Source organism: Cygnus olor, chromosome 15 (genome assembly GCF_009769625.2).
Source record: "Cygnus olor isolate bCygOlo1 chromosome 15, bCygOlo1.pri.v2, whole genome shotgun sequence".
NCBI classification, from domain to species: Eukaryota; Metazoa; Chordata; class Aves; order Anseriformes; family Anatidae; genus Cygnus; species Cygnus olor.
Genome location: NC_049183.1, coordinates 2045821 through 2066767, shown reverse-complemented (window position 1 = coordinate 2066767; position 20947 = coordinate 2045821). Strand labels below are relative to the sequence as shown.

At 47.6% G+C, this 20947-nt stretch overlaps 3 protein-coding genes across 42 annotated transcripts in view; 1 reads left to right on the top strand and 2 right to left on the bottom strand.

The window, feature by feature from the left end:
• The window catches only part of GLYR1 (glyoxylate reductase 1 homolog), a 28292-nt gene extending 20871 nt beyond the window's left edge, over nucleotides 1-7421 (bottom strand). For 6 of the 8 annotated variants that reach the window (XM_040574189.1, XM_040574190.1, XM_040574191.1 and 3 more), the window contains exons 1-3: nucleotides 7306-7421; nucleotides 5102-5138; nucleotides 3658-3737 (exon numbers count right to left, since the gene is read on the bottom strand). In XM_040574189.1, coding sequence (XP_040430123.1) covers nucleotides 3658-3737; nucleotides 5102-5138; nucleotides 7306-7343 — 155 coding nt within the window. In that variant the 5' untranslated portion in view covers nucleotides 7344-7421. Of the gene's footprint in view, nucleotides 1-3657; nucleotides 3738-5101; nucleotides 5139-6334; nucleotides 6428-6545; nucleotides 6676-7305 lie in introns of all 8 variants that reach the window. The other 2 variants (XM_040574194.1, XM_040574193.1) reach the window with 2 other exon arrangements.
• A 1574-nt stretch (nucleotides 7422-8995) lies between these two features.
• MRPS34 (mitochondrial ribosomal protein S34) lies at nucleotides 8996-11147 on the top strand. The gene is made up of 3 exons (XM_040574862.1): nucleotides 8996-9394; nucleotides 9520-9562; nucleotides 10427-11147. The coding sequence occupies exons 1-3, from the start codon at nucleotides 9077-9079 to the stop codon at nucleotides 10702-10704; spliced, it is 639 nt and encodes a 212-aa protein (XP_040430796.1). The 5' UTR covers nucleotides 8996-9076; the 3' UTR covers nucleotides 10705-11147.
• A 2641-nt stretch (nucleotides 11148-13788) lies between these two features.
• The window catches only part of MAPK8IP3 (mitogen-activated protein kinase 8 interacting protein 3), a 70640-nt gene continuing 63481 nt past the window's right edge, over nucleotides 13789-20947 (bottom strand). For all 33 annotated transcript variants that reach the window (XM_040574146.1, XM_040574157.1, XM_040574147.1 and 30 more), the window contains 3 exons: nucleotides 17682-17861; nucleotides 17262-17405; nucleotides 13789-16704 (listed from right to left, as the gene is read on the bottom strand). In XM_040574146.1, the coding sequence (XP_040430080.1) occupies nucleotides 16583-16704; nucleotides 17262-17405; nucleotides 17682-17861 (446 nt within the window). In that variant the 3' untranslated portion in view covers nucleotides 13789-16582. The remainder of the gene's footprint in view (nucleotides 16705-17261; nucleotides 17406-17681; nucleotides 17862-20947) is intronic.

Here is a 20947-nt window from a genome sequence, read left to right as displayed (position 1 = left end):
GTAACAGAAACTTTACAGAGTACTTAAACTTTCAGAAATATCAGCAAGAAAAGAACAAGTTTTGACTATAGTAATTTTCATCTATGGCACTCTGCCTACAGAGGTGTCTAACAACATCCCAGCTGGCTCTGGCATACAGCAGCTCAACTACAGCCGAGCTCTGCATGGGATATGCCCATCTGAAAAACAGTAGCAATGTAAGCTAACCCTGTGTCAGCTCAGCCTACAGCCTCTGAGTCTATGAGGATTCCCAAAAAGTATCACATTCAACACCTAGCAAACTTTAACCACGTGTTTTCTGACGTCGGGATCTCATATAATGTTTTACAAAGACTACTTCCGTAAATTTCTCTCCCCCTGAAAACCAGGGAGGACAGTGGCAGAAGAGGGTACGTGCTGGCATCACAACAGTATATGAGAGATGGGAAGACACCAAATGCTGTGCCAAAATCGTCAGGCCTAATGCAAATAGGTTGCAGATCATTAGTTATCTTAAATTACAAGCTTCTTTCATTTTTCCTTACACACTTGCCATTTTTCCTTACTACATCAAGTCAGGAAGTGACCCCCTGACCCCATGGCATTTACTGAGACTATTTAGTTTTCTACCGATGCTTCAAAAAGGTGCTGTGTGTTAAGAATGAGCTGCTCCAGCTTCCTATTAAGACTGATGCAGATGATGCAAGACCATGACTATGACAGTATAGCTACAGCGTATGTACATGCACACACGTCCACAGCCCCGATGACTGCAGAACTCTCCCTGATACTTCCATGAAGAAAACTGTGCTGAAGAGTGACAGCTTCATAATAAAAAGCAATGATTTTTATTTTTTTTCCAGTTTTGAAAATGTCATAATGAATTTCCTAACAGGCCATGAAATGTCAGAACATTCTGAACTGGGTGGAGTACTCTAAGCATTTCTGTAAGCCTGGTAGGCTATGGACCCGCCAGCCTTGTAACTGCTAACTGCCATAAATAAATACACACAGCAATTCTTACAGCTGCTGCCCTTGATTACTAGAATGATGTACAAATATTTCCTAAGACATGCCTGTAGCTTGTCATAGGAAATGGAAAATAAAAGGCAATCTGAAAAGCTATTTAAGAAACACAGTTGAAAACAAAGGTAAGAGGTCAATCTTCCATTGCTATTTAGAAAGACTAAAAGAAAATTGTAGTTTATAATCCATCAACTGTATGCTGTTACATGCTTGTCAGTTCTATGGGCAGGAAACATCAACTCTTCTTGATTTTGGATGAAGAATCATTTTGATGTGACTTACTCTGAGGACAAATACTCAGAAAAAAAGTCCTGGACAGACTAGGAATTCTCACTATTAGAGAAGAATTTAGAGAACAAGTCAATAAGAGGCATTATGTGAGCACGTGCATCACGATTAAGGAAATCACTTAGAATAGGACATGGATATTATATCACCACTATGAACATCAAGGTGCCTCTCACTATGCTAGAGCACAGGTGTACATCACAGTTTAAATTAATCAGCAAATTCCTCTTCCACATTAAAACGATAAAATGAGTGCAAACCCATTCTTACCTTCAAGCAACTTTCTCCTTAACCTTTGGTATGAGAAACTGGAGCCACAAAGGTCAGAAGGAAATAGCTTTTTACTAGCATTTTGGAATTCCTCAGAAGAAAATAGTCTATCCATATTCTGAGATTGCCTAACTACTGACAAACTGGCTGGCAACCACCCTGAAAAGTGTCCAAGAAGGACTCTACCCATTAACTACCACTTGCCTTCACCTTACACAAACTGGCCAATAACCAAAAGGTCTGTGTCCAAATATTAAACCTTGACAGAATAAAGCAGTAACAGAAGAGCTGTAAAATTGGATCAATGGTAATGTCACCTTGCAACCTTGAAAGGTATGGAAAAAGCAAAGCACAAGAAAACAGGAGCAACATGCACTAGAATACCAGTACGAGCCAGTGTGTATTTATCATACCGTGAACTACAGTCAGCGATAGGAGTTCTGCATGCTCCCATTTGTAATTCTGTTCATTAGATAGAGATTTTCTTAATTTGTTATTTCCACTGTTTATATATGTCTTAAAAAAAGTTATTTGTAAAATGCATTAGTTTACTTACAAAAAATAAAAGGATTTCCCCTTGATGCTCATATGTTAAGTGAAATCACTTAAAATTTTCATGACTTGGTTCTTTGACTACGCTCAAAGACAAGGATTTCTCACAGTTCTAACACCACCATTCTCAGGAGAGAACAGGCACACAAGATTCTCTCTCCTATCTATCAATATTACTTTATAAGAGCAGCAAAGAAGACAGTATTTATTTCTATTTAATTTTCAGATAGGGTATGCAAGTCAAAACGAGCAAGCCTCTGAACTGTGATCATCTAGCAGGAAATGATTAAATTTCAAAAGCAGCAGGGAGAGCGGGAGGAAGGCAGGTGTGTGTGCAAGCACTACCTTCCTGTGTTACATGGTTGGATTTTCCCTAGAAAGAATACAGAATCATGTAATAGACCCCCAATTATTTTGTAGATCTGAACTCTACACTTGCAATAATGTTGCTAACCTCAGCTACAGTACCATAAACATACAACCACTTCTTCCAAACTTGTCTTAATACAAAACACCTCTGTATTTAATCCAAAAACATGAAATTGAAGAAACAAGAGCAAATGATTAGGATAGAAAGAGACAGATCTCAGCTTTTAGAGCCTGATTAGCTCGAATATCCATTGGCTAACAAGAAAAAAAATCCTCTGCCCTCAAATCAACATTCACCTACTGTATGTTACTAGAGATCCTACAAACCTTCCTATTAGTGTGCAGCATTCATTTCTACCCCATCAAGTTTAGATATCAGTTCTTAATGGATTTTTTTTTTTTTAATAAGCAAGAATACTGTTGAAAACAGTTCTTTTAAGCAACATCCCTTTCTTGGTTCTTGTTACTCCTGTCCCTACCAGAAGTAACATGTTTGCTAATCTCCTGCAGGTTTCTCACTTATTGCATGACTGAACACCAAATAGCAGCAAAGAAAAAAAAAAACAGGAAAACTGGCAACATAATTTTTGGCTTCAAGAAGTAAGTTTCATTTTTCTCTCCAGATTGTAAACATCTAAGTCCAAGACAACTATGATCTTGTATGCCTATTTGGAACCAATAAATTCTGCTTTGCAAAAAGAGTCTACTAGTTTTTGCTGCCCTATGCTACAAAGTCTCCCAAAGGCGCAGCAAGAACGTTTTCAGTCTTCAGGCATGAAAATATATTCTTATTATGAGTGGCAAGCATAAAGCCATGTTATTCTTCCAGCACAAAAACGAATGAATGCTCTTCACTGTACCTGTCTCAAACAGTTACACGCTAAAACCTAACCCTGGACCGTCACACCTACTCCCTTACAAATGGCAAGCTACCAAGAAGTTTCCTTCACAGCAGCAACTAAAATCCTGGTGTAACTGAGTACAGAAGTCTTCCAAGTCTTCATACACCCACTTGTGTATCTATAGCATGCAATAACAGATGAATTTTTATTGCATATAAACTAAAAACTTCTACAAATTCACACTTAGCCGTGTTAGCAAAAGTTTCTTCCATGAAAAAAAGCATGTTATATGGAACAGCACTTTCACCAGATGAAAACAAGCAGTACATACTGATCTTCTGTTCCAAAAAACTTCACAAAGAAGCACTTTTTTCCACGAGGTTTCTTCAGATCTTTAGGCGGATTAACGATCTAAAGGTAATTAAAAGTGAAAGTTAAAAAGCACGTAAAGAAAGGTTATACTCTGTAACTTTATTATCCAGCATTAGAACTCTTGTAGATTTTTATCTTTAAACCTAACAAGAAAGAGAACTTATAACTATTACAAGTCTTAATTAGAGATGTAACCCATATATTTCTTTAGATACGCTTATGCAGCAGCAGATTGAAAAAATACCCAAACTCCACTGATACATCACTACGTTCTTAGTGAGGTTCCCTGTCCCGAGTAAGACAGGGATCTTTTTAAAATTTATAAAGCCAAATGGCATTCATAAACATTTGTTCCACTTAGTTAAGTTTAAAATTCATATTCAAAACATCGTCTTTGCTCCCAAAATAGCTTACTTATGAAGTTTAAAGTATTAGAGAAGAGAAAATCAGTCCTTCTCTTACACAGATGACACCTGAAAGACTGCAGGCGAGCCTGGTTTTAACCTGATTCAACAACCAGAGTGAAACCAAGTATTTATGGCTGTCAGCCACATTAACGACACTTTTCCCCCCTGTGGCATGCTTTTATCTCAGCATTTCCAGTCCTCATACCTACACTGGAAATAAAAACAAAGTTCACAGAATCACAGCATATCCTGAGCTGGAAGGGACCCACAAGGATCATCGAGTTCAACTCCTGTGGCCCCAAAGGACCACCCAAAAAAAAAAAAAAATCAGACCGTGCATCTGAGAGCACTGTCCAAACACTTCTTGCTCTCCGGCAGGCTCGGTGCCATGACCGCTGCTGCCCTGGGAAGCCTGTTCCAGCACCCAACCACCCTCTTGGTGAAGAGCCTTTTCCTGATATCCAGCCTGAACTGCCCCTGAGTTTTTTCATGGAAACTGATGGCATGTAGAATTTAATTTCCTAAAATCTTTTTGGCCTTTCATCAGCAAAAAACAACTGAACCAGAAGTTCAACGCCCAGAATTCCTCGAAAAATATAGCTCTAAAAAATATCTTGAGAAGGCAGACTCTTTATTTCTATTATTTAAACCAGTGGATTTAACTAAGTCACCAGAGGAGGAAAGAAATCCGAGTTGCAGAAAGCGATAGTGATTAAATAGCTAAATTTGAGGAACACAATCAGTTCTAGAGCTGGATGAATTGCTTTTCATCCCATCTGAGCTAACAGCTGTTAGTGACAGGCTGAACTTCCAGATCAATTAAAACCCTGAAACTGGTTCACAGCTTAGACTCAAGGGTTTGGTACATTAAAAAAAAATAAAAAAGAAAAACAACTAATACTAATCTTTAACTGAAAAGCTTTCAGGTAAAGCCTTCCCTGTACAGAAGGAAAAAAAAAAACAAACACCAAGTAAATAAGGAAAAACCTAACTCACCTTTCCTGGCCATGGTGGATACCGGCCCAGCTTCCCCCTAGGGACAAATTAAAGCATTAGGCACTAGGATCAGAGATGGGGGGGAAAAAAAAAAACAACAAACCAGAACAAACCACACACGTCACCACCGGCTATTCCATTTCTATCTCATCACATCATATTATCATATTAAGAGAATTACAATTTACAGACAAAACCTACCGTGATGGGCAAGGCACAAGCACTTGACACATAAGCATCATTATTGGTAGATACCTGTACCTAGACTAAGTCCCTATAAAGTCTCCATGAACTTGCTGCACTATCAGAATTTAAGTCAAAAGAACAACAGCAGAGCTACTGCCTGGAAGAAGGAACGACATAGCCTTTATTCTTCTTGTAAGAGTGGATATTCCATGCAAGAAACTAAGTGCTGATTCAGGCAATCAAACCAAAGATCAGGTCGGTAACTTATTTCCATCAGGACAAAACAGTCCAGTAAGATAAGCGTATCACCTGCAGATTTCCAGCTCAGACAGCTGAGATTGTTAGAAGTTCTGATAGAAAAACTCTAATGGCAGGACAGTGATGTCAGGACACCCACAATAGGTGTTCCATTATTACTTTCTTCAGATGCTCGCCATGTGGCGGTGTGCTGAAGATGTAAAAGAGCCAAAAGAAATGCAGAAAAGTTTATTTCCTATACTTGCTAATGTGTCCGTTACAAGAAGTACACAAAACTATTTTTTCCACAGAGGAGAAAAGACATTAGCCTTAGCCCACAGCATGCCAGCTTTATCATCATCTTACCCTTGCCACTTATGGAGGCTGCAGTACTCTCACAAAAGCTGATCAGTCATTGTCTTGACAGAGAGCAGCAGAGAATCTGCAAAGCCTGCCAGCTCCTGAACAAAAAATTCTCAACAAGAGGCATTCCAGCCCCTCCCGAGATGGTAATTCCATGAAGAAGATTCAGTAGTGATGGTCAGGCAGGAAAACTGCCGAGAGCTTTAACCATGACCACGTCTCATATCTGATGCTTGCATCCTTGTGCTGAACAGTATGTTCATCAAAGCCTTTCATATGGTACTGTTTTACTGTTAAGAGTTCTTCCACAACCACTCGAGGGACAGTAGCTGTCTAGGCTGTCACATACAAAACTAAAGCAGGATGATCTGCATTCCAACACCAAGAGCACTGCATGGCCCAAATGCTTATTTGAAAGAAATTTTACTGAAAGAAACCTTTACTTACTTCGCTCTATATATTAGACAACTTCACAGCACTGTCAATTTTTCGGATGAGAAACTGCAGTTGTCGCAGCCTGGAGCGCACACTTCTTTTTATCTGAGATATAAACGCATACACCTGCGTGTTGGGGATTAGCTATTTCTTGCAAGTCCTAGCGAGAAGCCCTAGCCTGTCAAGTGAAGCAGAGCCTATGCACTTAAAAATCAGTGCTTACAGGCCTTGATGGAATCCCCTCAGTTCTCCTGATCAGGAAATACAAAACCACAGCTCTCCAACTATTTGAAGGTAACACTGGAGTGACAAAGGGAAGTAGCTTCTGTGAGCTTCAAAGGAAACATCCTAACCTGCAAAAACAAAAAAAAGGGTGCTTTCCCACGTTACTGTGTTGCTTTATTGAAGCACTCCCAAGGAGCAGTATCTTCACTCTCACTGACCGCCTTACTCGCTTATTCATTTTTCTTCTCGCCTCCCTTGAGAGGAGCCCGTATTTCCAAGCGAGCCCCGCGCCGACCGCCCTGAGCCCTGCTCCCCACACCCCCCTCCATCTTACCCACGCTTTCCCACCCGCCGCCTCCCGCCGCCTTCCCGTGGCAGCCCCCCGAGGAGCCGAGCCTGCCTCCCCTCGGCCCGCTCCAGCCGCGGCCGGCGGCCCCCGCTCGCCCGCCGCCGCCCCCGGCCCCTCCTCGCGCAGCCCCCGGGGAGCACGGCCCGGGCCGCCCCGCCGAGCCCCTCCTCGCCCGCGGCCGGCGGGTGACGACGCTCGGCCCGGCCCGGCCCGGCCTCAGCGCCGGCCGCGGCCCCGCCGCCACCCCGCTGCCACGGGCGGAGCCCCAGCCCCGCTCCCTCGGGCGCCTCACGAGGCGCCTCACACGGCGCCTTCCCCGCCGGGCCGGGCCGGGCCGGGCCGAGCCGAGCCGGGCCGGACCGGGCCGGGCCGGGCCGCGTCCCCCCGCCCGGCGCCCGCCGCCACTCACCACACCAGGTCTCCGAGCCTCAGGCTCACGGCCGCCATCTTACCGACACAGCCACCAGCCGCACCGCGCGGGGGCTGCCGGGACACGACGGCACCCGCCGGGGGGCGGGCGGGAGGGGAGGGGAGGGGCCGGGCCGCTCCTCCGAGGCGGGGCTGCGGCTGCGGCGCCGACGGGGCGCGGGGCGGCGCGGAGCGGGCACACCCCGGGCACCCCCACAGCGGCTCCGCCGGCCTCGGGGAGCGCCGTGCCGACCGGGCTGAGCCTGGGCCTGAGCCCCCGCTGGTGCCCCCGTGGGAGCAAAGGGAGGTCTCCGTGCTCCGGAGGCCTCGCACAGGTTCGCCCTGCCCGCCGGTGGCGCAGAAGGTGCGGCCAAGCAGGAAAGCTTCGTGCTGAGCACGGCGGGGTAAGTGGCTGTCGCTGCTGGGTCACGGCTGCTCCGCCAGGCCGCCGGGTGTGGGCACTGCGTGCCTTGCCTGCGCCGTGCCAGCGTCCGTCCCGGCATTTCCCGCTGCTGGTGAGGGATGCTGTTACCGAGCGTCTTCAGTAAAGGTCCCTGTGGTGCTGCCAGAGCGAAGGGGCTTCCTTCGGCGTGAGAGCTTGCCTTAAGGCAAAACAAACAAGCGTGTCACTGCTACCCGAGAAAACTCGCTGTCAGGATGTCCAGACCGAAGTGTGCCTGGATGCCAGAAGATACCCGTGCACTGCGCTTGTATCCCCGGTGAACTGCATGGCCAACTGGCCAATGCATATTTTAAGAACATTAACATCATTTGAAATGGAGTTTTATTTTGTAACCTCCACAGACATCCCATTCCTGTGCACATCTCTTGTCTGCTTGCTGACAAAAACTGCTGTCTGTATGTCTGAATGCCTTCAATAAAGGACTCTACAGAATTATCAGGATGGATGCATTTCCTTCAATATAATATATGGTTTTAAAAAAAGAAAACAAAACCAAAAAGAAACACCTGTCAGGTTTAATTTGCCAGTCTGTAGCCACAATCCACAGGCTAACGTGGCTGGAGCTAAGCCGTGTTCTGCTTCCCCCGATGCAGATGGTGGTTCCTGGCCCCGTTACAATCGCTGCTGTCGGAGCAGTTGTTGCTGTGGGGGACTTGGTCTGGTCTCGGGGAATCCAGTTACAACTTGGCTTCATCTTGCTAAAACCTAATTCAGTGATTACCCAAACCCATTCTGACAAACACGACGTGCTGATTGAAAGGGACTCTGGTACATTAACATGTAAGGGCACTGCCAGGCTGCCTTTGAAAACCCAGGTGTTTCGGCCCTGACTACTGCCCACGACGAACAGCGAGCGAGAACTTGCAGGGCCCTTGGGCGGGTTTGACTTTCCCGTTCCCGGGCGTTGCACCCAGCACTGCCGTGCCCGTGCCCCGTCCCTGCCGGGGGGTTTGCCCGACAGGAACGGTGCTGAGCGCACCCAGCCTGCTGCTGGGCCGCGGGTGCCCTAGGCCCGGACTCGCTCCGGGCAGGGCGGCAGCCGGGAGGCCCGGGGCTCTGTGGAGAAGGCGAGCTCCGGGGGGGGGGAGGGCGCCGGCCGCCCTCTCTGGGCACGTCGCCCGCCGCACGGGCCCGGGGCGGCCGCTCGGCGGCGGCGGGGCCCAGCCGGGCGCCTCCCGGAGCCCCGCCCGCCGAGGGCGCAGCCCGAGCGTTCCCGCGGCGGCTTCCGGGGCGGCAGGAAGCGGCGGGCAGGGCCGGGCCGGGCCGGACCGGGGCCGCGGGGGGGGCTCGGCTCGGGGCGGGCGGCGCCATGGCCCGCAAGAAGCTGCACCGGCCCATCGCCGCCATGGCCAAGAAGATCCGCGAGTACCGGGCGCTGAAGGAGCGGCCGCGGGACTCGCAGCGCTTCGCCCTGGACTACGAGAGCATGCGGCGGCCCCTGACGCAGAAGCGCCTGCCGGCGCTGGCCTGGCGGGACGCGCGCAGCGAGAGCCGCCTGCTGGCGCTGCTCTGCCGCCTGCCGCGGTTCGGCGTGGGCCGCACGGTCACCCGCAAGTCCTGGCTGTGGGCGCACGACGAGCCCTGCTACTGGGTCATCGCCAAGGTCCGGGCGGACTACACGGCCGAGGTAACGGCGCAGGCCCGGCTGCGGGCGGGGGGCTCCGAGCGGCAGCCGCCAGGCCCGGCCCGCCGTCCCCAGGGCCCTGCCCCGCTCCCGGGGCCGCTCTGAGCGCCCTCTCGCTTTCTTTGCAGAACATGGACCACGGCAGAGCCTGGGGGTACCTGACCTTCAGAGGTAAGAGCACCTCGTTTTCCTGCAGGGTTTGGGGAAAGCCTCTGTAAGCAGCACCAGAGAACAAAGTATGTGGGGGTGGGGGAGCTGCAGGAGAACCGCAAAGTTGTTTTTTTTTTTTTTCCTCAAATTTATTAGCGAGAAAAAAGTTCTCATTTTTTTAGTTTCAAATGTCGGGGTCTAGCCCTCATGTTGCCATTCTAAGGAATATTACGGGAAAGCCAGTGCACCTTGGCCATGGGGAAAGATACTGCGCTAACAAAGCCCCAGAGGAGGTGCCAGACTGCTTTCAGACCTCAACAGTGAGACACGGAATGAACACGAGGGCATTCCAGGTAAAATCATCAGTGAAACGGGAGTGTTGGCAAGTAAACCTACATCACCAGGATTTTAAAATAGTACGTAGAGTTGTATGAGTGAATTTCCCTATTTTTAAAGCTGCTTTAGAAATGTAACTTACTGGAGTTTCCGAAACACTTCTCATCCAAAGCTTTTGAAGTTGTTGGTTATTTTTAACAGTAAACTTCCCAGGGAACCTTCATCGGTGTAGAGATAAATTGCTCTCATTCTTACCCATGGTAAATAAAACAGAGAGAAGCAAAGGGATTTTTATATTACAAGTCATGACTTCTGGTCAGCACAGAACAACTTGCCTGATACCTTTTCAGTCTGTTCCTGTTCTGATTTCCAAGGACAGAAGTGGGATCTCATAGTATAGGCTGAACATACTATGTGATCTTTCGAAAGTTTCCTTTACTCTTGCCTCTTGTAGCATCTGTGACACAGGAAAGTTGACACTTGCTGTGTTTCCTGGAAGCAGTCTGTTGTTGAGAGCACTGACCACTGGCGTTCATCATCTTTTCTCAGGCAAAACCGAAAAAGTAATGAAAGAGATCGACAAAGTCATGTACCATGACTGGCGTATGGTGCCCAAGCATGAGGAGGAGACCTTCAAGAAATGCACCCCAGTGCCAGAGGAGACCATTCGGTACCTTCCATACCCGCCTCTGCTCCGAGCCATGATCCTTGCTCAGTGGCAGAAAGAGGGAAGAGCAATCACAGAGGAGCCACTGATTGATCTGAAGAAGGCCGTGGCCTCTCACCTTCAGGTAGCAAAGAAAAAAACTACAGGGACATCAGTGTAAAGTCTTGTTCTATCACCTGAGCTTCCCCCATGCTTTTGCTGCGTGTGAACAGCACATCACCTTAACGAAGATCCACTTGCCCACTGCGGTATGGTGGATTCAGGTTTCTTATTTTTCTCCACAGGACTGTATGGTAACCTCATCTAAAAGGACAGGTACAGAAACACTCAGATTTTTTTTTTGCATAACTTTGGTCTCAGCAGAGGAACCTTCTTGGTTCCCTGTATATTCTCTGAATTTGTAGCGCCTGTCACCAGCTACAGTTCTTTGGAGTACAGTTTCCTTACAGCCTGAAAAAGGATTTTTTTTTTTTAAAGAACATTGTTCAGGTAGTTTAAGTACCTTCCTAAATCACAGAAAAATAACTAAGAATATCACATTGTTTCCCAGAGCTGTGTGTAAATGTATCTCTCAGATTAAATAAACGATTTCTTATTTCCACAGTACATTTCTAAGAAAACTTGATTTATTTTTTTCCAATGCCTGGAGGTCATCATGATTAGTTGAGGTGCAAATGCAGAACCTTTAGTTTACCAAATACAGGCAGGGCATCGGACTCCTTTTACCCAGTGCAGAGTATCTGAGTTGCTCAAATATGATTGCAATGAACAACGTGGGAGGAACACAACTTGACTTTGGATACTGAGCTTTATTCCCAGAGCTGACTGTCCTGAGATGGGAGAATCAGTTCTGGAGGTACAAGGTATCCAGCATGAGCTGTTACTATTTGAAGCCAATAACAAACTATCACATATTCCAGTTGTGGTAAAAGTTGCAAAAAATGCAACTCTTCAGTGCAGTGCTTAGAATTTCACTTTTTCTCACAGTATTTGTGGCTTCTGCTGCAGTGTCAGGAGCTGTTAGGGTGCTGGGGAGTGGTTCTGGTCTGGGTGTGGTGAGGGTATCACAGAAGTTGTTCAGGTTAGTAACCTAGCTTCCTGCAGTAGTAGCTATTCGGCACTTTTGTCTGCTGCAGTAAATACTTGAGAGTTGCTGTTCTATTTGCAGCAGCATCCTAACATCACCAAGGAATTTACTGAAAGCAAGCAAAAACTGGACTCTGTGCTCTTTCCAGTGTGTATGGAAGGCGGGGATGGCACAGAGTAATGTGCCCACAGGTACCAGAAGGGGGTTGTCAACAGCCAGGAACAAATGGGTCAACATCAGCCACCTGCACTTGTATGGGGTTCCTCACCAAAGGCTCCTGAAAGTTTAAGCTGCCACGGGATGAGGGTTTTCTCATGGGTTAAAAGCTGGTCCTATGGCAAGGCACAAAAGCTGGGAAGAACTGAGCTCTCGTTCCTCTACTGTGAAAGCCCATGGCAGGAGCTGTGAAGGGTACACACTAGTGCTGGTTCCCTAGCTTTAGAAGCAAGGGGAGCATCCAGTGGCGGAAAATGCGGTGTTGATAAATGCACAAATACTGTTACAGGCTGTGAGACCTCCAGCTGCAGCTTGCTGTGGATGGAAAACAGCTTGTTTGTTTTCTGTAACCTCCTAAACCATGAATGCGTTTGGATACAGCGAATGCAGCACAGCTCGCCTATGGAGGAGGCTCCCCTCAGGCACTGCTGCTCAAGGCAGAGCTGGCTCCTGAGGTTAAAGGCCTCCAGCACGGCTCCTGCTGGGGCTCCTCTGCCTTTGGGAGGGCAGGCCTTTCAGCCGGGATCATTGCAGGGGGGGCCTCAGGTTCTCTGGGATTAACAGGTGTCTTCGGTGCTTTTGCCCCAGGGTCCCTCTGCCTGCTGCCCCTGCAGCTTTTCATGCCACTGACAGCTTCCAAAAGTTATGCTCAGCCTTGCCAGCACTCCAGGACAGGGACAACAGCATGGAGACATGTCATGGAGTAAAACCAAAGGAACAAGCGTATGCTTAAAAACAGGCTCTCCCTCTCTTGCTCTCTCTAGGGAACAGCTGCTGCTCCATGGAGGAAGAAAGAATAAACTCAAACATCATTTCCAGCTCCAGACTGGGCTGGAGCCACGGCAGGGCAGAGCAGGGAAATCCTGGGACGTGCAGTACAGGGGACAGAGGAGCTGCCTCACCTACCTGCTGAAAGCACGCAGCACCTTGACAGCCCCTGTCAACCAGGGCTCCTGCCCTCAGGGCCTTTTCCAAGAGCTTGTTTACTGCTTCCAACATGCTACAGATTCACTTGGGTCCTGTAAAGCTTTGGACTCTTCCACTGGTCTTCATAAGGATTGCAGGTGGGAGGCCTCAATAGGCCACCATGGGCAGGGCAGTTAGTTACAAGGCAAGTGACTGATGTTACAAGGCAGAGCCAAATGCTCTGTTCTCAAGCTACTGCACCAAACTATTCATGTCACTGATACTACAATGTACTACTGTTTACAATTTTACACACATGCCCTAAGGATGCATAGGCAGTTAATGAGGAAGCAGACATAATTCATCATCTAATTGTTTGGGAAGCCAGCAGCAAGGATCCTGCTTAATGCAGTTCACCCTGCAGACTGACAAGTGGTAATTGGCAGAGTCAGTGTTCATAATCCTACTCACAATAATTTTCACGACTTTTTTGTCACTTCTTATCAATTACTGCTACATATATCCTTTGAATGAATTCAACTCTAAAAAAATAAACACAAACTTGTATAAATGCTGCTGGGACTAAGAGGAGCAGACAAGTGTGATAAACTTACTTTCTGAAGCGTTGAATGTCACCGATTCCCACTGCACTGTGAACTACCACCCTGTACTGACAGGACACTGGTAACTTGAGCGCTGAAAGCTGAGACTTGCCATGGTAACCCCAGTATCTCACCTGAAGGGGACTCCACAAGGGCTGCTGTAGAGAGCCAGCAGCTGAACAGTCCTTTTCTACCTTTTATTTCTGACACTGGGAGAAGCTACACATTGCACTTGCCTCAAGGGCATGCGGCTTGCAGGATCAGCACCTCCTGCTCAAGTACAGTGAGTAATAAACATCTCATTTCTTGCTAATAAATTGCTAAATGGGGGAGCATTTGAGCTGCCATTCCCACTATTTAAATATCACGATGTTATTAAAGGCTGAGTAGAAATCCCAGTGCCTTTTCAGGAACAAGACATATGGGCACTTGCTGATGTTAACACATTTATTACATACAGAACAGATATGGTTTGTTGTTTGATAGCATAGGGGAAAAAGCATGGGAACGTATTCATACAGCGGTCTCTTTACAGAATACCATCTTCTGACCAAACAGCGGAGTTTACAGGCCTTAAGACACTTCTTAAAATCCTTTTGTAACATACAAGATACTTTACATACATCACAGTGGAGATATGACAGGGAAGTGTGGTGAAGCCAGTCAGTTCTCACCTTGCTGCCCAGCAGCCACCAAATACCGACAGAAGCCGACAGTAGAAGATGGTTCTACTTAGCTGTAGCTATCCCTCTTACACATGTGCTTCTCTTGGAGGAAGACATGCATCCAACTGGAAAGGAACCTGTTGCTGGAGACTCAAGACCAGTTTCCTTATGTTGCCAGGGATCAGTGGGTGACAGAAGACCGAGTCACTTTTACTGCTAAAACCAAATACAGAACAAACAGTAAGAGGTAAGAACATTGCAATTCTCTATTTTCATGTTGGAGGTTCAACAGAGCTAACGAATTGGACTTACTATGCCTTGTTTTTACCTTAAATTAGGCCAAATTATGAAATTTTCTGGGCCCTAATTAACTGTTAGATGTCTGTGGAATCTGCTATCTAAATGTCTATCTTCTTGTTAACTTTAATGCATTCTGTGCTGTGACCCAAAGAACTTGTCCTAGCAGAAAACATTTGGGGAAAGTGAACAAGAAGTCTGGCATGGTCAGCAGTACCCCAGTGAGATGTTCCTGGTGAAACGTTCCCATTCTGCATGCGGGTGGCTGTTCCAAGAATCCCTTAGCCAAAGGCAAGCCAGAGATTCCAGTGTGTTGATGGCTGGAGGACGTTGTCCAGCTGGTTTCCTACCTCTGTGAGGAGTGGTGCAGGTCCATGCATCACCAGCAGTGCTCACAGGCAGTGCAGGCACTGCTGTGGCCCTGTACTTTGGTAGTTGAGGTCTCTGTTCTCTGGATCTGTCCTCTTGGTTCCTTGCGGAGAGGAACTGTGTGCCCCTGCCTTTTCTGAACTATGGATTCAAAAAGCATTTCAGTGCTGCTGAATCAGGACAGACGTTACATGTTAGAGCTTCCCCAGTGAATACTGTGTCCCTGCAGCACACAAATAGCTGTAGACCACAAGCCTTGGGAGCAGCCCGGGTCATGGCAACAAGTGCAGGACACAGCTGGGACACATTCCCCAGAGATGGAAGTGAACATCCCTGTGAGACCGAGAGTGCTGCACAGCTCAGGAAAAACAAGACGATCACCAGGATCTTCTCAGTTCATCGCTAACAATGTGCCCTTGTGGAGACAGGTCTGTCTCCACTGTCAGAAAGGAAGGACAAACCATTGCCTCCACATCTGGAGCTGCCACGCTCTGAATACGGAGCTTAAAACTGCTCTCCCTGACCCCAATTTTTGCTGCTTCTCCTATAAGCAGGACACACACTTACAATCCCACAGCACAGCTCACACAAGGAGGGCAGTCAAAATTCTCTCAGGGGTTGTCATTCTTTTCAGGAGTCAGAAATGTACAGCTTTTCAAGCTACTTAATAACAAAGTCAGTCAGTGCTTGTGATGTTAGGTAAAAGATGCTGGGAGATCTGGCCCCAATTCCCTTTTCCGTGTGACCTCAGGTGAGAGACAGCCTGTACACCTTGACTGCATCTACACACTTCCCTAACCTGACAGCCACTGTGTGAAAACAGCCACCCCCTTCCAGCAGGATGCCAGCAGTTCCTTGGATGGGACACATCCGTATGAGTCAAGGTAATCTCACCACGTTAATGCAGAATCCACAGTACACCAACATTATCTGCCCTCACCTGTAGTTTAAAAGCCAACAAATGCCATATAGAGACAAATTTATCCTAAACCTTTCAGGCTCATAAAAAGAATGAGCTCAAGAGGTCTTTTTTTGCCTGGCATTTCTGGAAAAGGGAGTTAAAAGTATTGCTGCCTTTTCTGCTCTCAAATAACAAGGTTCCAGTACCTCTTTGTTACCATAGCTTCCAAAGGCCCCACGGCCTCCACAATCAAACACCTGCCGCCCATCGGAGGCTACCACACAATTCTCTCTGGATACATACAGTCACCCAGCACACTACTGCTAAGACAACAGCAGCAGAAGAGGAGGGAGACTTTCCATCTGCTCGTATGGAGGATGTGTTCCCCACAGTAATGGCACTGCCACCGTCTCCGGCCAACCAGCAGAAGTGCTCCTTTCTATTGAAGGCTCCTTGGACCTGGCAGCTGTCAGTCTGGGGGATATTATTCTGTGCTTAAGTGTACTCTGTGCATAGTGGATAAGGTGAAAAGTCCACTGGTGAACTAGAAAGCATTTTTTCTAGTGTTGTAGGAGTTGTGATTTACCACCACTGCTTTGGCGGAGGACACCAGGGTGACATACTACTTCTCATGCAGGTGGGAGCAAGGCAACCTGCTGGACAACCACAGCCACCACCAGTCCATCTCCCCAGCCCCAGGCAAAGTCTTTGCACAGCTCTGGCTCCAAGCTTCACTTTATCAATGCGCTGCCATTTCTCTCCTTGTAGACACCAGCTCCAGAGCAGAATAACAACCCAACCACGCAGAAAGCGCACAGGCCCAAGATGAAAGCTGCAAGTTCAGAGGTTAGAAGGGGGTGACAGTCCGAGGCAGGAGCCGCTGCAGTTGTCTGGGGTCGGTTTCCAGCAGTAGGTATAATGCAGACGTTCTGTATGTACATCTTGGCATTCAGGTGGGAGGAGGGACACTTACGTTGGTAGGAAAGGAGAAATTCTCACTCAGGGATATATGATACCTGCCACACAATAATGTGGCTCCTTTCTGCCTTAGAAAGTACTGGCTTCACCTGGGTGGCATCTCCTGCGTTCTCTTCTGTCTCATCATCTTCTCCATCCCCTGAAGAGAGAAAGCAGAGTAAGAAAGGCAGGACAGAAAATCCCAAGTTGTGCTGCCCTGGAATTCTTCAGAAGAGGTGAATATCACTGCTACAGTCTCTGCAGTCTGATGACAGACAGCATGAGCGCAGACCTTCCTGTATGCCTACAGGACATTTATAACAACATGGTGTTTTTCTGAAACAGGCCTGTATGAATGGAACAAACTATCTCTAGCGGCAGGGTAAACTGCCCTTCTGTTTGGGGAAGCCAGCGTCTATGACACAGTGCCCCAGACCAGCATAGGTGACCACAGTGAGACAGCAATGTTTGGAGCCAGTGGCACAGATATTTTTTTTTTTTCACTCACGCTGACTGCATGGCACTACTGGCTCAGGCAGGGGCAGGGTCTGGCAGCCTTGTGCTGTGCAAGGAAAATGCTTGCTATCTGCTCCCACAGCAGGAGGTAGGAGAAAAACAGCCTTGCTTTCCAGATGTCTCTCCCCACAGCACCGATCCCTCTCACACGTAGCCCCGCACCCCTTCCCATTCCAGATGCCTCCCACTGCAGGCACTCACCGATCCGGAAATCGATGTACCCTTCTCCTCCACTCAGCACTAGGACATTCTTCAGCTTCTGCCCCTCGGTTTCTGTGGCTGCTGTGCTGGGGTTCTCTGAAGGGCTGTCCAACACACTCCCATTCAAGGTTGCGAGGACGTTGCCTGGGTCAGGACAGAGATGCTGTCAGTGCCTCTGCTCAACCCTCACATACTTAACACACACAAACACAATTGGACAGGACAATTCCTTCTGCTGGTGAACTTCAGAAGACATTGCAGTTTAAGCTACCAATGTCTGAGCCACAGTGACATCTGTGTGGCACTGTTTGTGCTAAGAAATGGCACAGATAAGCTTTTGCTGCAGATCAGCTCAAGCTCCTGCCACAGAATGGACAGCAGTACAAGGCCCTCATGAGGAAGGGCTGTGCTCATCCTTACCAGGCACAGAGACAAAGAACTTGACAGCATCACGGTGACCGTGGAAACAGAGTTGTGCCTGAGCCATGGAGCAGTAGGGAATAAAACTGCTGGCAGATTTGTCGCTGTTGTCATCGCCATACACATGGATGACCCCACCAGAGCGGCTGCCCTCTCCAGAGGTGGGTGAGGTCTTGTTGGCTGGGGACAGGGAGAAGGAACATTGTTAATGATAGTTTTGGTCCCATTTACAGAAGGGGCTCAATGAAAGAGAAAACTCATGAGCCATGAAGGAAAACCTTTAAAAGTTCAAGTCTCTTTAAAGGTCTTATAGAATAGAATAGTTCAGGTGGAAGGGACTTTCAAAGATCATCAAGTCCAACTGCCTGACCACTTCAGGGCTAACCAAAAGTTAAACCATATTAATGAGGGCATTATCCCAATGCCTCTCGAGTACTGACAGCCATGGAACCTCATTAGGAAGCCTGTTCCAGTGTTTCACCACCCTTACAGCAAGGAAATTTTTCCTAATGTCCAATGTGAACCTCCCCTGGCACAGCTTTGTACTGTTCCTGCATGTCCTATCCTCAGTTACAGGGAACGGAGACCAGCACCTCACTTTGCACTTTCCCTCCTCAGGAAGTTGCAGAGAGCAAGGAGGTCACCTCCTGGCCTTCTTTTCTCCAGGCTAGACAACTCAGGTGTCCTCAGCCTCTCCTCACAGGGGAGGCAGGCCTTCCAGCCCTTTTACCAGCTTTGTTCTCCTCCTCTGGACACTCTCTAGGACCTTAACACCCTTTTTATATCGTGGAGCCCACCCAGAACTGCACACGATACTCCAGGTGGGGTTACACCAACACTAAATATAGCATGAAAATCACCTCTTTTGACCAGCTGGCTATGCTGTGTTTCATGCACAATGTGCTTTGCTCTCTTGGCTGCCAGGGCATGCTGCTGGCTCACATGGAGCCTGCTGTCACCAGCACCCCCAGATCCCTTTCTGCTGGGCTGCTCTGCAGCCCTTTGTCTCCCAGTCTGTTCCTGTGTCTGGCATTACTCTGTCCCAGCTGCAGCACCCAGCATTTTCCTTTGTGAACTTCATGCTGTTGCTGAATGCCCAATATTCCCATCTGTCCAGATCCTTCTGCAAGGCCCCTCATCCCCCAGGGAGTCAACAGCGCCTCCCAGTTCTGTATCATCAGCAAACTTGCTGAGGAAGCACTCCAGACCTGCATCCAGATCATCGATAAAAATATTGTATAGAACTAGCCCTAGAACTGAGCCTAGAATTATGTGAGGGCTGTGATGGAGGAGACCACACACGACTGTACAGTCCCTCTCTGTTAGGTTGGTAAATCCACTCATCATAACAAACTACATTTTTCTAGTATTTGGCTACTAATGAGGTACACACCCCTGGAGGCTGTGGAAAAGAGTGACGGGCATGCTAGGGAAGGCCTCTGGGGTGTTCCAGTGAAGGTCTCTTCTCTAGCAGCAGTCCTGTCCAGCCTTCAGAAATTATTTCCTGTCCTAGGATCAGCCTTCGGCTTTGGTACTTGGCTGTGTAAGTGAAGATTTCCACTGTACCCATGACACATTAAGGCCTCTTAATGTACACCTGGAGAATCATTGCTATTCTGGGAATTGGTGAAGTTTTTCTGTTTATCATAAAATCACAGAATGGTTTAGGTTGGAAGGGACCTTAAAGGTCATCTAGTTCCAACCCCTTTGCCATAGGCAGGGACACCTCCCACCAGACCAGGTTGCCCAAAGCCCCATCCAGCCTGGCCTTGAACAGGGATGGGGCATCCACAGCTTCTCTGGGAAACCTGTTCCAGTGCCTCACCACCCTGTGAGTACAGAATTTCTTCCTTTTATCTAATCTAAACCTACCCTCTTTTAGTTTAAAGCCATTACCCATTGTCCTATCATTACAATCCCTGACAATCCCCAGCTTTCCTGTAGCCCCCTTTAGGCACTAGAAGGCCACTATAAGGTCTCCCTGGGGCCTTCTCTTCTCCAGGCTGAACAACCCTAACTCCCACAGCCTGTCTTCACAGGAGAGGTGCTCCAGCCCTCTGATCATCTTTGTGGCCCTCCTCTGGACTCATTCTAATACTTTCATGGTTTCCAAGTCAAGTCCTTTGCTCATGCCAAGCTCTGAGCACACAGACTGCTGAAAGCAGCCTCGGTGTCTGGCTGAAGGCCTCTCAGCCCAGTCAATGTCACAGCAGTAGAGTACGAGCCTTCCTTAGTCCTTGAGTTAGCCTTGAAGCAGATTAGCTACTCAAGCAATGAACATCAGAAAGATAGATGTTCACCACCCACAGCTTCCAAGGATTTCAAAGTCAGCTCAGAGGCCTGCATCTTTCAGGTCTGAGCTCTCAGGATGCGAATGTTTCCACTCACCAAGGAACAGAGAACAGTGCTCAGAGGTCAGGACAGGAGATGCTTTCCTTCTGCATGTACCCATATTAGTAAACCACAAACAGTACTAAAATCACACGGCTTTCACTTTCTCTCTATTTCCAGAGAGAACTGAATTGCTTAGTTAATTATCTGTAGTTCTCTATGTTGGCTTGGGCTGGATTTCAGCTGTTAAGTGGCTCAGGAACAAAGGAGATTTCTACCTAGCAGGCTCATGAAAGGATGCTGAGGTAAGTACAAATATTTGGACAGAAGAATGAGAATCAATGTGTGCAGGGACAAGAATATCCCTAAGATGAAAGCTCTCTGCACACCTCTATGCTTTGGTTTACTGTAAGCATCTACAACTGGCTCAGCTCCTCTGACTGACAGACAGGGCTGGTACTGGCATTTCAGGCTTCAAGCTCAATATCTGGCTTCTCACAGTGACCAATACCAGATGCTTTAAAAGGAAGAGAGACATGCTGATAATGTTTCTGGACAGCCACAGGAACATCCTACAATGGGAAAAAAATCCTCTTTTCTGACTGTGGAAAGGCTGAAGTAAGTATAAATCTGAATGGTGAACTCAGACCCTGCCTTAACTGGCACAAAACCAAACAATCTTCAGTATTTATCCAAGTCTCTCTTGTTAAAAGTCTTGGTTGATTATCTGCAGCTGTCAGGTGCCACAGCACCTACTACCACTGGCCTGGAAACTGATTGAGAGAAGCATCCTTGGAAAACGAAGGATGACCATGGAAGACCTTGGAAGAACATTCTACTCCTGCTTCTTGGAACTGACTGACTAAACCTTTACAATCTCCATCTCAGACCTGGCCTACCAGAACAAGGGAACTGATTCTGATGAAGAGTAAAGT